This window comes from Vespula vulgaris, chromosome 2, assembly GCF_905475345.1.
Source record: "Vespula vulgaris chromosome 2, iyVesVulg1.1, whole genome shotgun sequence".
In the NCBI taxonomy this organism is placed as follows: Eukaryota; Metazoa; Arthropoda; class Insecta; order Hymenoptera; family Vespidae; genus Vespula; species Vespula vulgaris.
Window position 1 is genome coordinate 10,342,558 of NC_066587.1, and position 17,907 is coordinate 10,360,464.

Here is a 17,907-nt window from a genome sequence, read left to right on the forward strand (position 1 = left end):
AATGAAATTATTATCAGTAAACCAGCGATGACGAGCCGGTCTCTATGTTCGTGAGAAAAATTTCCGTGAAGTTTTGTGTTGTTAAAAAAAAAAAAAAAAGATTTCAAATTTTTGCGAAATAAGAAAAAATCTTTAAAATTTGAAATTAGACTAATAGAATATTGTTATTTATCTATATTTCATTTCCAATGACATCTCAAGATATGTCAGAAATTTAATTATCTACTTATATAATAACATTATTTAAACCCACTTGATATAGATAAATTATCATCTTAAAAGCACCAGCAAAGTTTTTATTAGCTTTATATTATTATACAATTACTCTTTTTAATTCTGATTTTGTTTTTTTATGGCACTATAAATTGATTAGAGTTAAATAGAGAATTTATTTTTATTTTTTAAATTACTTATTATCAGCTCAAATGTTTGATCGGTGACTGATAAATATACAATTTTTTATTTGATTTTGATCCATGGCAGGAAAAGATTTGCCATTGCTGTAGTAAGCAGTCATATTTCGGTATATTTTGAATTTATGTGGAAGATTTCTGCAAATTAAATCAGTACCTAAGCTATCAAAATATAATTATGAATCAAAATGTTTCGTTCTTCCAATTCTTCTTGAGTAGGACGCATACTTAGTCGCCTGAAATACAATTGATTTTATGTCACTGTTATTAACTACAATTTTTTAACTATCAACGTATAAGTTATAGATGACTAAAGAGAAGAAAAGACAAAAGGAAGGAAAAAGTCATCTTACCTGATAAGTCGAGCGCCAATAGCTTCCTTCGTTTCTTGTCTCTCATTGTCCGTTTGTAACTGAAGTATATTTCTATTGATGAGTTCTTGCCTATCAGGCCTGAGGGCTAGCTTCAATGAAAGTGATTCTTTGCGTGCGATTTTAGCTGCCAGTCGAGCTGCAAGAAGAAACAATTTTCTATTATTTTCGAACGTTTTAATCTCTTCTCTTTTCCTTTTTATACGTTTCCAACTCAGACTTCCTTCCCTATTTTGTTACTTCACCTTGGCTCACTGGAGAGCAATTAAAAGACCGTTGAAGGATGGAAGTTTTGTTATTGATCGGTTCGATCGAAGCACACGCAAGTGATAAAGTCGAGACTGTCCAAGTCGACAACATTTTTTCATCGTTTCAAACAACGTGATACGAAATAACAAAAGAAAAAGAAAGAGGAAATAGAAGAGTGTTAAAAAAAAAGATATACAGAGACAGGTATCTAACAAATCAAAGACAACAATGATATAAACGTCGAGAATATACTAAACATTTTACCAGCTATCTTCAAGGTTTATATAACTTTTCGTAGTGACGGCGTAACACGTTTGCTTACGCTCGCGCGAAAATACAATTAGTTTCGTCGAGGAAGACTGATTTGAAATTGTGCGGAATTTGTCCTGCTTGTCTTGCAGGTTTATTATATACAGGGTGTTACAGGATAAGTAAAATATTTTAGGGATAACATCAGCACATTTAAACAATAAAAAAATTCATTAAACATATTATATCCTACATGATTTTTTGTAGAGTTATAGCGGATTTAATTTTCAACAAACTTTATCTGTTCATTTGCATGTGATGTTCGAAATGACCTCGCATTTGACTATAAATTTACAGATGCCTTACCATGACTGTTTTAATTCCTCTAGATGTTTACAAATTCTTATAAGAAATTTTTATATAAGAATTTTATTCGAATAAATATATATATTTAATTTAAAGAACTGTTTATTTATTATTACAAAAAATTACACATATATATTATCATTTATGAAATATTTATACGAATAAAATTCTTATGTAAAAAAATCTTTCCACAAATAATATTTACGTTATACGATCTAGTTGATCAATTGATCCTTACTTTTCTCATCATCGTACTCATCCCTGTAAAGAACCTGTCCATCGTTACCATCACCATCAACGTCCTCTCGAATAACATAAGGCCTTGCATTCTCCTTATTTTCCAATGTACATGGCAGAGCAAGTCCGAATCTGACTGGTCGACTGCTGAAAGAACGTACGATAGAGAAAATTCGTCATTAATTCATTGTTTTCATCAAAATTATACAGGTTGATGCTACGTGAACCAATGTTCTATCTATTACATAATATTCAAAATTTAGATGCGTATATGGTAGGGAGATGATGATGATGATGATGATAATAGTAACAACAACTACAACTACAAGTACGAAAACAACAACAACAACAACAACAACAACAACAACAACAACAACAACAACAACAACAACAACAACAACAACAACAACAACAACAACAACAACAACAACAACAACAACAACAACAACAACAACAACAACAACAACAACAACAACAACAACAACAACAACAACAACAACAACAACAACAACAACAACAACAACAACAACAACAACAACAACAACAACAACAACAACAACAACAACAACAACAACAACAACAACAACAACAACAACAACAACAACAACAACAACAACAACAACAACAACAACAACAACAACAACAACAACAACAACAACAACAACAACAACAACAACAACAACAACAACAACAACAACAACAACAACAACAACAACAACAACAACAACAACAACAACAACAACAACAACAACAACAACAACAACAACAACAACAACAACAACAACAACAACAACAACAACAACAACAACAACAACAACAACAACAACAACAACAACAACAACAACAACAACAACAACAACAACAACAACAACAACAACAACAACAACAACAACAACAACAACAACAACAACAACAACAACAACAACAACAACAACAACAACAACAACAACAACAACAACAACAACAACAACAACAACAACAACAACAACAACAACAACAACAACAACAACAACAACAACAACAACAACAACAACAACAACAACAACAACAACAACAACAACAACAACAACAACAACAACAACAACAACAACAACAACAACAACAACAACAACAACAACAACAACAACAACAACAACAACAACAACAACAACAACAACAACAACAACAACAACAACAACAACAACAACAACAACAACAACAACAACAACAACAACAACAACAACAACAACAACAACAACAACAACAACAACAACAACAACAACAACAACAACAACAACAACAACAACAACAACAACAACAACAACAACAACAACAACAACAACAACAACAACAACAACAACAACAACAACAACAACAACAACAACAACAACAACAACAACAACAACAACAACAACAACAACAACAACAACAACAACAACAACAACAACAACAACAACAACAACAACAACAACAACAACAACAACAACAACAACAACAACAACAACAACAACAACAACAACAACAACAACAACAACAACAACAACAACAACAACAACAACAACAACAACAACAACAACAACAACAACAACAACAACAACAACAACAACAACAACAACAACAACAACAACAACAACAACAACAACAACAACAACAACAACAACAACAACAACAACAACAACAACAACAACAACAACAACAACAACAACAACAACAACAACAACAACAACAACAACAACAACAACAACAACAACAACAACAACAACAACAACAACAACAACAACAACAACAACAACAACAACAACAACAACAACAACAACAACAACAACAACAACAACAACAACAACAACAACAACAACAACAACAACAACAACAACAACAACAACAACAACAACAACAACAACAACAACAACAACAACAACAACAACAACAACAACAACAACAACAACAACAACAACAACAACAACAACAACAACAACAACAACAACAACAACAACAACAACAACAACAACAACAACAACAACAACAACAACAACAACAACAACAACAACAACAACAACAACAACAACAACAACAACAACAACAACAACAACAACAACAACAACAACAACAACAACAACAACAACAACAACAACAACAACAACAACAACAACAACAACAACAACAACAACAACAACAACAACAACAACAACAACAACAACAACAACAACAACAACAACAACAACAACAACAACAACAACAACAACAACAACAACAACAACAACAACAACAACAAGAAGATGACAACAAGATGACAACTACACAATACAATGATACAGATGGCAATGATACAGATGGCAAAATGTAATTGTAGGATTGAACTTTAAATGATAATGCTAAGTGTAAGCCCTAATGATCCATCTATTGTCATAAATACGATAGATTTTGTAATACATTATACAGAGAGTAAAACCCAAAGCAATATCATTTGTTTTTTTGGATATTTTTTATTACAAAAAATTCTATCCGTTATGATAAACATGTGAGTTCGAAACAACTGCATGACTGAATGTAATTTTTTTCATTAATCAACGATATAAGATAAGCAGGTGAAATACGAGAGAGTTTTGTCATCTCGTTCTTTTTTCGATCGAATGCTGGTAATAGGTAGTGCGAATTTAAGAAAAAGGGAGTAGAGAATATCTAACATAGGAGATTGAAACATCGACCGTTGTTCGATGTTCGGTTATTTTGTGGTGAGAGATAAAGTATATATATTATATTATATACTATGTCTGGTTTAAATACATACTCATAATTATTTCTTAAACTATTTAAAAATATAAAACGAATTGCTGTTATGTTAAAAGGAGAAAAAACGAAAGGTTGTATGATATAAGAAATAATTACGTGTGTATAGTAAAACCGAACGTACGTGTGTATGTATAGTTATATAATAAATGTATATATGTATGTAAATTGATGTGGAAAGCATAATAGGCGAAAGAGTATTTTTCATGGATATCCCTAAGGTTTTCTCATGCTTAAGATCGAACGTCCCATGCTTACGACGTTCGATACAGAGGCAGACAAAGGTCAACGAAAAGACTAGAACATTTTGGTTCTTTGCGATTAACCACCACATGGCTTTCAAGATACAATATTTATACATATATCATATATAATATATACCATCGATTCGCACATGCTTAATTAGACCAATTACCATATTCTCATCCTAGGCCTCAACGGTGGCCTTCTGGTTAAGCATAAGAAAAATACGATAGTTTTACTAGTGATTGATATGTCGTAATGAGTTCAGCGTAATGGGACAGCGTACGATGTAAACCTTTCCAATTATTCACGCTGGAACATAGTTCGATCATTCTATTTTTTTTACATTATTCAATTCTAAATGATTTTAATGAACAAACTTTGAAAAGTAAACTTTAAGGATAGAACGATATTCCAGATTAAGTCCTCCCTTCTATTCTCTGAACGATCGATCTAAGATAGATAAATAATGAAATTTTATCAATAGCAAAAAATCTCTTTTTTCTTTCGTGTATTTTTTTCTTCCTTTTTTTTTTTAATAAATAGAAATGAATTCAAGGAAAAGAAGGGTGTAGCGTCCGAGTAGCTTTTGACGAATTTTCGAATCGTGAACGAAGAGTTCAAAGGTAGGGTTTCTCGAGGAATTACATTTCTATTCTCTCTCTCTCTCTCTCTCTCTCTCTCTCTCTCTCTCTCTCTCTCTTTCTTTCTTTTTTTCGCAAAAGACCCTTCATCGACTAGACTCGACTTTTGAAAATAGGAATGAAAAGAAACCGTAAAAATGTCGGTTCACATTGTATTCATGAACTCCTCGTGCACCCGCGGAAAATTCGAAGAATACGTTTCTAAGTGCTCGTTATTAGGGTCGTACTCTCATATAGAAATTAACTAACTTGAACGAAGCATGAAGTTCTTGACGAAGAGTTAATGGCCTGTTTTCCTGCGTCGGTGTATTTTGCGGTGTTCCAGGACCACTACCGGATCCCTTTTTCTTCAGTGCACTTTTCAATGGCATTGCATGGAATTTAGGCTCTTTCGCTGGTATTTCTTCGATTCTGGATGTATCAATCGCTGGATCTGGTTGAGATACCCTAAAGACGTAAAGATTATCGTCTTCTTCCTCCACGTCGATGTCTTCGTCATCTACGAAGGACACGTACACTGTCATATCAGTTTTACATTAAAATAGGTAATAAAATGATCCTTCGTTGTGTTTTTTTTTCGAACATTCTATGTCATTCGAACGAGCTACTTTCATACGTATGCACATACGCACAGAAACATGTAATTTTTATGAAGTTTTATATTTTTTTTAAATCCTTTATTTTAATTTTGATTAAAATTTTTATTTTAATCAGATAATAGCAGCTCGTACAATATTCATAGAACGTTTGGGCATAATTCAATGAAAATAAAGAAGAAAATAAAAGCAATCTCACCTTCGTCCTCGCAATCCGATAAAGGGATTTGTTGTTGTCGCTGCCTCGTTACCAATGTGGGACTCGGCGAACTGAACATAGGCGGTGGTGGAATCGGTCCGATTTCGCTCAATGGAATTGGTGGTTCCGGAAGTTCCGACAACATCAGAGTGTTTTGAGGTGGTAAAGGATAACACCTCTCTATCACTTGCTGTTGATTTTCGACGCTTTGATCGAGGACACCTTTTTCCACTGAAATCAAATGAAAAATACGATTAATTCCGTTATTATTAATTATTTAATAATTAATATTTATCAATGAACAACGGCTAAAATTTATAGAAAGGGACAAATAATAAGTGAAAATTATTTTGAAGGTTTTCTATCCGGGATCAAAAGAACATGACTCATGTTGATGGCATATCGCAAGGCCAAGAAAATTTTGGCAACGGTGATCGTTTTCTCTCTTTCCTTCTTGTCATCAAGACAACTTACGAAATATTCACGGGACGAATCATTTTTATGCAATTTCATTAGATATTGGAAGGAAGATCGAGACCGAATATCACACGATTTAAAGATCTTTGTCTTATCAAATTATAAAGACGATCTATCTAATGTTTTATATCATCTGTTAGCCATTTTTTCTCGAATATTATATAGTCGAAAAATTCATAAAGTCAATAAAGTTATTTCCGAGACATACATGTCGAAATACGTAGTAGATACATGTTTGGATAGAGCATATAGCTATATATTTCACGATAAAGTGGCAAATTCTGACAAACTGATCTTGCTGTGGGAGGCGATCATGTGTTAAAGAAATATGTCAGGTATTACAAATTCTTATCGTGAAAGCTATGATATTCACGAGACATTTTTATTTATTTTTGTTTGTTTTAATCTGGTAACGCTATTAAAATACAGCCCTAATATCGCATTATCAGTTTTAAACGTGATTACGCGTATTTGAAATGTCAGAAATTTTCTTTCTTTTCTTTCCTCTCTTTTATCTACTCTTTAAATGATTTATAATTAGCACTGTACTATTGCAACCGCACAGTTCGGTCTTTTTTTTTTTATCTGACATTGAAATTGAAAACAAAAAAAAATTCAATTTAAATTATGTATCATTGCACAAATGTTTAGAGAAAATATATAACGTGTGTAAATAATGTATGATGTGTCTCTTTTTCTCTGTGTTTTATTTGAAGATCAACCGAGTAAGTTGATAATAGTGATTTTATCCAGTAAAATACGTATTTTCACAAAACGTGCACATTTTATTTAAGAGCTGAAAACAAAAATAAGAAATCAATGGTGAGATAGAAAATTTTTAAACGAAACTGAAGAGAAAAAAAGTTGCTGGATGGACAACAACGCTAGGAATCTTCGTTTAAAATACGAGCGAGATAGTCTTGAAGATTCTTCTCTTTCGTGAGACCGCATCGAAGAGAAACTATGGAAAACTATTCATGAGCTTACTATCATGTAGAAACGATCTAATATTCCCTCCTCTCCCTTTTTTTCTTACTTTTTCATTCTTTTTTCTTATCAGTTTTATGGAAAAAAGAGAATATCATGGAGAAAAGTTCTTAATCGACCAAATCACATTCGTAATCCAAGAACACAACGTCGGAACTATTTTTTAAAATGTTTCTGAAGGAAGTACCAATTTTTTTTATAATTTATTATATCTATCTTTTTCTTTCTCTTCTTCTTCTTGTTTTTCTCCTCTCCCGCGAAGAATTTGTAGTCCATTCAATGTATTCTGGATAATGTAATTCTTCACAGGATAATGTAATAGAAAAAGCATTAATAATGTTTGCTGAGGTTACTGCCTTATTTTCGCCTTTTTCTTTCCCTTTTGATTTTATTTATCTTCTATTATTCTTTTATTTCTATCTCATACTCTACCGATATTATTGCGTCATCATTGTGATATATATCGAAGATTACAAAATAAGGTGTACAAACTTTTTAATTATCTTCTTAAGTCCTTTGGAATATCGTAGATTAAAATGCAAAAAAATAATGAAATGCATATCTAATATTGCTGTATATTATATTTAACATTATCGTTACTTCACAACGAATCCATCGTAGAAAAGTATAGAAAAAAGCAATTTAGTTTTTGTTATCGTTTTCTAAAAGAAGGACAAACTTTTCTCTGAGCCAAAAGAAAGAGAAGTAACGATGATATTTTCGTATGTACGTATACTTACTGTCAAACAAGATCAGTCTTCTAGCTACAACCCTGGCATCGAGAGTGTTTGGCCTATTCGGCTTTTGTTGATCTCCTGTATTCGAGGTCGTGCCTGAAACAGGCACCGTAACGCTCGTAGTCGTGCTCTGATTGACCTGAGTCTCACCACTTGGCGAAACCGCGCCATTTGCATTTTGTTCAGTCTTTTCCTTCTTCGGCTCTGCAACAGAAAAGAAAAAAGAGTTCGACGTAGACTGTCCAAGAAACTTCTTTTTCCCACCTTTCTTCCCTTTTTTTCATCTATTTCCTTCCTTCTTCTCTTTCTGTAAAAAAAAAAAAAAAAAAAAAACAGAAAGATCGTAGATCTTTTGCGCTCAGAGAAAAGTTTTCTTTCGAATTAGTTTGATAGAGTTGAGTTTGCTCTTAAACTTCGTTGTCTTTTCCAAAATAAATCTATTCGTTTGATCAAGTCTCTTAAGGATGGGACTGATTGATTCATTAATTGCTTTTCGTCTATCTCGTTTACGTGTATATTTAGAGAGAAGTGTGTGATCAAAAACCGAATGTTAACACTAAGGTGTGATCACTTCATGCAGTCCTGTCTGACACGATGAAATTACTACTACTGTTATTACACTATTACAACACTACTACATTATTGCTATATTGAAAATAAAATAACACTGTTTCCATTCAAATTCCCAAACCTTAATTATGCGATCTATTGAAACTATAAAAAATAATAAAAATAATAAAATAAAACGATTAGTTTTGCTACAATATTTATAGTTTTGTTATAATAATTTTATGCTAATATTTTATAATAAGAAATATCGATTTTCGAAATTTATGACGGCGGTCAAACCACGGTTAATTTCCATGTAAATTTATATACCTCGTCTATCTGTCTGTTTGTCTCTCTTTCTCTTTCTGTCTAAATGTCGACGTTGAATAACGTGTGACATGAATTTATTGCTGGCCAAATCGGAAAAAGCGAATTTAGTAGAAGCTATCGAGTTCGATGACCAGTACGATTCATTTCCCCTCTTGCTCTATTTTCGAGTCTTCCATAATTCATTGGTGGAGAAGTTGGACGATCGTCAAATTCCAAAATACACCTGCGATAACCAGATCAATTAATTGCTTTGCTTCCTGACTTTCTTTTTTCACGATTGTTGCTTTAATGTTATTTGTTTTAAACAATACTTTTTATGAAAAAACTGAAATTAAATCATTTCACTTGGATGTTTCTTCTTCCAATTTTTTTTTGGTATGTTATAGCACAGTTCGTTTGAAAAAATTTGGAGCAATAAATTTTTCCTTTACATTCTTCCTCCTTTTCTCCCCCCCCCCCCCTCTCTCTCTTTATTTCTCTCTCTCCCCCTTTATCTTGTATGTCGCAGTGAACGGAAGTAAGCTTAATTAAAAGGCAAGCTTTTCGATGTGATTTCAAGAGGATTCTCTTTATCTCTCTCTTTCTCTCTCTCTGTCTCTCTATTCCCCCCCTCTCTCTCTTTGTCTTTCTATTTCTCTCTTTCTCTCTCTTTCTCTTTCTGTGGCTTAGAGAGATGTGAATCTCATAGTGGCTGATATCGGTTATTCAAGTGGATTGTTTGAGAAAGAAAATGAAACAGTGGCCTCACCAGCAATGATTTTAATCGAACAGAAAATGAGATTGGAAGTTCATCTTGGTATCCTCTTTCTCTTTCTTTCATCATTATCCTTATTTTTACCTATTTTATTTGTGATTAAATTTTCCTTTCTTTTTTTTCTTTCACAAATCAGTCGTTTGGATAGTTTCTCGAGTTCGATGATGTTAGACGACAATTTGGATCGTTGCCAATGAAATTTTCAACTAGTGCTTGATACCATCGAAGGTGACATCGTTTTATTACCTCTTTTTCTTTTTTCTTCTTTTCCTTTCTCTTCGCCTTATTAGCGTTTCTCATCTTCGGCATGAGAACCAAGGATAAAGCGAACCTATAAATGCATTGAACCAACCCAATTCGAAACTTAACGCATTCTCGTTAGAGAAAATATTTCTGTATATTATAAATATCACTGTGCGTTAAGTAATATTTCTATAAAAGCATGCCAAAAATAGCAATTTTAACAGTTGGTATATTCATGTGTAAATAATAGAGTGTGAATACTCCGAGTGTTAAAAGCTACTCAATTAATTGTTTATTATTTTTTGATAATTACACATAATGGATATTAATCGTCACATTAATTTTCGTTATTTATAAATAAGCATAGTTGACAATGATCATTGATTTATCACATTTTCCATAGATGAATTATTGATATTTTTCCAATTGTGCAATATATGCATTTGAGATCGATAGAGATAAAATTTTTGGAGAGAATTATAGTAAAATAAAATATCAATATGTATTAAAAATGGACATATCATATAAATGAATACTTCGCATAGATCATTATTTGGCAATTAGTTTAATAATCAATATGCCAAATATTTATATAATAATATAAAAATAAATCAAATCTACAATTAACCGACTACACAAATTACAATTAACCGACTAATTGGATAGAATTCAAAACGATTGAATTATATAATTTTTCGATGAAAGAGTAGACATTTTTTTAATCGAAAAATCGTTATAAAACGATTTCTAAGTATTCGATTAATTGTAATCATGTTAATAACGTTTAATATGATATCTATTTATCTTGTTATCTTTCAAAACATCTAAGAATATCTAACAATAATAAAGGAAATAAAACAAAGAAAAAATGAAAAAGAAACGAGGAAATGATAGAGTCGTGTCTTATCATTTCAATTAAGTATAGCTTAGTTTCATATCCTTGATGTCAATTTATTGGATTAGCCATAAAAAAGAAGAAGAGAGAGGGAGAGAGGGGGGAGGGGAGGAGAGAAAAGTTAATAACGATCGGAGGATGAAAAGACGACGATTATTGTATATACGCATGTATATTAATAGCCCGAGAATACGCGAAGTTGTTAGAGAATTAATGGCTATCGAAGAAAATCTCTTTCATTTTTTCTCCTCTTTTTTTAACTGTGTTAACACTTTCTCAGGAAATGGAACTGATTGCAAATAGAAAGCAGAAGTTCTCGCTTCAGATGTAAGAAATGTTCAATTAAAACAACGAATCTGTTGTTTGGTCAAATTGTCAAATGTGAACATTTTGTGCTGGAATTACGTACTACGTATGTATGTATGTATGTACATCGTTTCTAAAATATGTCCGATTCGCTAAAAACTTATTTTATTGTATAAAATGAAAGAATTTTACTAATATGAAATTGTTTTTTTAATTTTTCTGATGCAAATGACGATTTAATATTAGAACTCTCAATCTATTTTTTATTATCCATTAACTTGACGAGTATTTGAAAACAATTTTCAATTTTTCAATAACGAATAAATAAAAAATTTTGATGGATTTGATAATTGCGATGCTAAATAATTATCTATATTTTACATGCCTCGCCAAAATGAACACACGATACAACCTATTCGATGAGAATCAACTCGACTAGGCGAGGGAAATGCTCCCATTTGCTTTCAATTTTTCTGTTTATTTAAAAAGAACGTTGCTCACGACATTTTCCTCCTTAAGAAAAGGGAAAAGGAGGAAAATGTCGTGAGCAACGTTCTTTGTCGTGAGACAGTTCGAAGCAAACTGTCGAGACGCTTAGACGATACTGCCGCTAAGAAGAAGTAGAAATTTATCGTGCGATGAAAATAGATGTGGCTATGTGAGAATCACCGCAGGAAAATTTGCTTCAACGAATTGCGCGATTGTATGAGTCGACCTTCCGACGTGTATGATCGATTTTCCTTCTCCGTCATTCTCTCTTCCTCTTTCTCTTTCTCTTTCTTTTCATATCCGTCTATTTCTTAATATATCGAATCGAATGCCACGGATCGTCTTTCTCAAACATATCGATCGCAAGTTGCGAATGACAATTTCGTAAAAGGAAAGATCACTTTATTTTTATTCCTTCTTTGCTGCCAAGCTAGACTACTAAAACGAATGTAGATTTCACTGACGTTTTTTTCCACTAGAAAAATTTCCACTAAATACATGCACGTAGTACTAACTAAATAAATTTATCATAAATTTTTAATAACATACATTTTATATCCAACAAAAGTTCTAATATATCAATAATAGACATCAATATCGTTTTTACAGATGAGTTAAAAAAAAGAAAACAAATGAACACAATTGATTTTATTCGACTTAAAAAATATATCAATAAAATAAGATTTAATGGCAGTATCAGTTGTCAGAACTAAAGAAATTTTCACGATCTATTATCAAATATTATTTAATATTTTAATAGTATAGAAAGCAAATATTGAATTACTTTTGAAATGACCTCAAACAATTAAAAAGTAACGAACCATTATATATATCTTACTTTAAATAACAAAGAAAAGCCGAGTATCCATTACACATATGCTCTTATAAAACTTGCATTACACAAATTAAATCCACGTGTAATTTTGTTCATTTTAATATATAAATAAAAATTATGTTTATAATGAAAAATCAATTATCATATAAATTATCGACATTATTTCAGATATCGAATTAGTGACTGAATTTAATCATTGAAATGTAGCAAATTTATAGAATCTGTTACACAGAAACAAAGCATAAAACTAATCAACAATGTCATGCTTTTAAAATTTTGAACATAGATAACACGTATTCAATCGATCCAAATGTTTATCCTCGTGAAAATAAGAAAACGAAAAGGCACGTTTTCATATATATATCATTAAGAAGAAAAGAGCGAACATCTCTCGTGTGTACAAACATGAATGTATACCATATGACAAACGCGACTATGAATAGAGCGTGGCTACTTCCGTAGCGTGTTACCCTTGGCACTGACTCATAGCTCTCGTTATATTGTTGACAAAATTTCGTTTAGTTAGAGTGACAAGTTAGTCATTTTTTTTGTCAAGATCAATTAAAAAAACAAGAAAGAAAAAGAGAAGTATTCGCTTCGATGAACTAACGTCTGCAATAAAAGTTGTTTAACTGAAATGGGCTCGTAAAGTTCATAATTTCTTTTCTTAATGTCACTTATAAAATAAAATAAAAAGAGATAAGGAAAGAAAAAAAGAGAACAATTCTGTTTGATAACTAAAGTTGTTGTAGTCAAGTGCATTTGCAAAATTTGCCATTTTTTGCTCAATATCACATATTGAAACAAAAAAAATAAAAATAAAAGAGAAAGAGAAAGAAAGAGAAAAACACTCGAGTGGACGAATTTGATAAGTCTAAAACCAAAATTGATTAAACGAAATGTATTTCGATTTTTTATTTTTTTACTAATCATAATATTTTTACGCGTAGCTTGAAGAAATAAATAAATAATAATAAAAATAAACAAATAAATAAAAAATATGGAGAAATACCGAAGTCTGGGTAATGTGCATCAAATGCCACAAGGCATTCGCTTGGATCGATATTACACGCGATGACGTTACATTCTCGCGAGAATGAAAGTCCGAGAACAATATAGAAATAGCAGACAATGTTGCTGTTGTCGATCTTTCCTCTTTCATCTCTTTTCTTCATTCTCTCTCTCTCTCTCTCTCTCTCTCTCTCTCTCTCTCTCTCTCTCTGTCTTCATACTCTTCGACGATGACAACACCATCCCTTTAAAATATTGTAAAAAAAGAAACGAACGACGTTGTCGTACTAATTGTATCATTCGACTTGTAAAATAAAGTTGTTTAAACAGGATATGTAGAAAAATTCATTGCCATATTTGACTTATACAGTTTTTTTTTTTCTATTCTCACCGTGACACTCTCATGTTACTTTATGAAGGAATTAAGAATACACTTATTATATGCGCGTTAATCGGTACGGATATGTTAATGGATGTTTCATTCGACCGAGACTAATGGAACTCTATAAATAAGAAATTAATTGTACCACACGTGTCGTGGTCCATACGATATCCATATGTGGTTTATATTTCGAACAAACAAGAATGAGAGATAAAGAGAAAGTTTGAGTACGCATAACCTTACTTTGTCCCTGATCTCGCCCACCCTTTATCCCTTTTTAATATATCGAAAACTTGATGGTTAACTCATTTTGAATGGAGGAGGAACGAAAAGGAGAGGAAGTAGGAGAAATAAATTATGTGATGTGTTAATAAAAGTGTTGTATAATGTAGAAAGATTAGATTTATTTCGTAAGTGATCCATCAAAGTAGAAACTTGACAAAAATTGTGGCAAATCTATTAGTGTTTTGTTATTGATTTTCCTTGAAAAAAAAAAATTTTCCCATAACTAAATTTATTTTTATTATATATTTGAATAATATCATTATTCTTATATATTGATCATAATTATATAATAATATTATTAATAAATTTATTCACTATCTCTTTATTTGATATATAAATATATATTTAACAACAACCATAAGTTTCCACAAACTTGTTTCGTAATGATAAAAAATTCTCTTCTTTCCTTGAAAAAAATATACATTGGAAAATTAACGATTTCAATCTGTAAGACGATCATTTTACAGATTTTCGAGAAGAGTTAACGATTCGTCGAGAAAGACAGACAGTTAGTAATTAGCCGGTAACCATGACTGAGATCCGAAAGTTTTACTGCAATATATAGAAGAGATGCAAACAATGCACGTAATAAAGGGCGACGTTATCCGGTAGAAACATTGTTTATGTGTCCTCTCGAGTTTCAAGGGTACTTTGGGTTCTGTCTATCTCCCCCCCCCCCTCCCCCATCTCTCCAATCCTATATCCTTCGCTACCTCTTACTCTCTCTACCTTTTCTTCTAGCTAGTTCGAATCATTTCACGTATATTTATCCCAGAGCTTGTTCAAGAACAAACGAACGCTTTAATTACTTTCTAACGGATAAGACGAACCTGGTATCACTCGACATTTTAGCTTTATCACACGGTCATAATACAAAACTCTAGTTGTGTTTTTCTCTTTCTTTCTATTTTTTCTACTTTTCTTGATAAAAATATATTTGAATATAGAAATTTAAAAAGAGATTTGTTGATGATAGATAATTTATTTGATTCCTTTTTTTTATTTATTTCTGATTTCCGATTTCTCCATTACTATAAAAGTATTCTCTTGAGAAGCGTGAATGTATATGTTTCAAGAGATTATTGAAAGTTCTTCATTTAGAGATTAGAAAACGAAAGAGTTCGTCCAATTTTTTTTCTTCTTAGTAACATCGAACAGAAGCTTTTTTATTTCTCTCTCTCTCTCCCACTCTCATTCTCTTAGTCGATCGCTTGAAAACACGTTGATGGAAGGAAATCGACATTGTTTTTTGAAATCTCACAATTAAAGCACGCCAAAAACACAAATATTATACTTTGACTTAAACCTACGGTTTCTACTTATCATCGATATATCTGTATGTGTGCGCGTATATGACGGATATGCAATTATAAAAAGTTGTAAATCATTATTTCTCTAGTAAACATACACTTGTTCTCTTTCTCTTTTTTTTTCATTTTGCAAGCTCGAAAGTTACAGCAAACGTAGTGCACATCCTACGTTATTATTTTTATAGGTGTATGAATATATTATTGTATCTTCGGTATCTTAGCAATTTTACAAATTGTAACAAAAAATAAACTTTCACTTGGTTTTATTGTATATATATTAGTACTTTCATTGTATTTTTCATATTTGGAAGAAGAAAAGGGAAAATATATATCTTTATTAACGTAAGTAAAATCAAATTGATCGGCGATTCGAATATTTATATAAATTAAAAAAAGAATAAAAATGAGAGAGATAAAAATATAGAGAAGTTAACGTTTCATCCCTCTTCATAATTATTATAGTAAAAATAAAGATTATTGGATTTTTATCCAATTATCTAGCCTATTTCAATTAATATATTTTTTAATCAAAATAAAAAGACTTACAAGGAAAGAAAAAGTTAAAGTTAATCGCAAGTTGATTTTACACAACGAGATCTTTCTCCGCATACAGTATCATTAGTTTAAATATTTTCCAAAAAAATGACTCCCGAAATAAATGTAGGTAAAGAGAAATTGTTAATTTGCCTACACCATCTGTTCATGTTAGGAAATGTCAGAAGGACTTCGATGCAATTTCATGGGTAGCGCCGACGTAATCGACATAGTTGTCATTCCATTATCGAGGACTTGCTGTACCTTCAAGGCACAAGCGACATGGTTTACTCATGATAGAGAGAAGTCAAACGCCATGGAATTACGTTGCGAGCTACGTCGCCTAGTCTATGAACGTCTATCAATCCTTTGCCAAAATTTAAGCACTCTGTAGCACATTGTATCTCAAAGAGCGAACCCTCTTCTCGATAAAATCTCGTTTTCGTTAGCTTTTGAACTTTTTCTTATTTTGAATATCGAACACAATATCGCAACGGTTCTTAATCGATGTTCCGTGAACTTATTATAAAATTATGAAAGCTGTCTACTAACTAGGAAATTATTATATTTAATTCACTTTTTCATAATTTAGTCTTATATTTTATAATTAAATATATTGTATTCACGTATTTATTTTTATATATAATAAATATCTAAAAAGTCATTTTACTTTAGGATCATTTAGGGTAATCTAGATAAAGCTTAATAATTTAATAATTAATGTCTTCTTTTTTTACTGTTATGTAATTAATAATTTTTAATAAAAAAAATGTTTATGTTATACGTTTTTTTTTTATTGTTAGTTTTATGACCTTAGTATTTTGATGTACCGTAAACTTTTCTTATAATTATTAAAGAAAATGAGAATTAATTTTTTTTTATATTTTTATGATAAAAGATTGAAAGCGAATTTGTAAGTTGAGTTGAAATAAAAATTTTAATAAACAATTGTTGATGTAGAAATAGATAATGAAATAATTCTAGCAAAACGACTGTTTTAAAATTGAAACATTAATTTTATATGGACTCAATAATTTAATATTTACGGTGATTTCTTTTCATTTTGGACAAGTTCGAAAGAAAAGAAACAAGATTTTAGTCGAATTCAATTGTCGGAGTATCGATTCGTAGGACAAACAGCTATCCTTCACGCGAATAGTCCACTTCGCTATTTTACACTCACTATTGTTTGCCAAGCCACGAAATCGTTGGATGTAATTAAAAGTGGTTTAGTGAGTGGAAAGCTCGGCCTACTGTTGGGCAGTATACGCCTTGCCACATCTCGTTTACAAAACGATCGACCCGTTATATTGGTCGTTGACTAAAAAGGAGAGAATACCTACCTATATCCATACATAGTTTTGTATGTATAACATTTGGATTTTACCGTACAAAAGCAGTCGATCGTTTATTGTTGTTATTTGATTTGTTGATTTCTTAATCGTTATTT

General features: G+C 31.3%; 1 protein-coding gene across 1 annotated transcript in view; it reads right to left on the reverse strand.

The window, feature by feature from the left end:
- The window catches only part of LOC127072641 (phosphatase and actin regulator 4-like), a 113,163-nt gene that overhangs the window by 6,857 nt on the left and 88,399 nt on the right, over positions 1-17,907 (reverse strand). The window contains exons 5-11 of the mRNA XM_051013195.1: positions 8,538-8,738; positions 6,334-6,564; positions 5,788-6,037; positions 5,067-5,099; positions 1,887-2,032; positions 767-923; positions 591-649 (exon numbers count right to left, since the gene is read on the reverse strand). Coding sequence (XP_050869152.1) covers positions 591-649; positions 767-923; positions 1,887-2,032; positions 5,067-5,099; positions 5,788-6,037; positions 6,334-6,564; positions 8,538-8,738 — 1,077 coding nt within the window. The remainder of the gene's footprint in view (positions 1-590; positions 650-766; positions 924-1,886; positions 2,033-5,066; positions 5,100-5,787; positions 6,038-6,333; positions 6,565-8,537; positions 8,739-17,907) is intronic.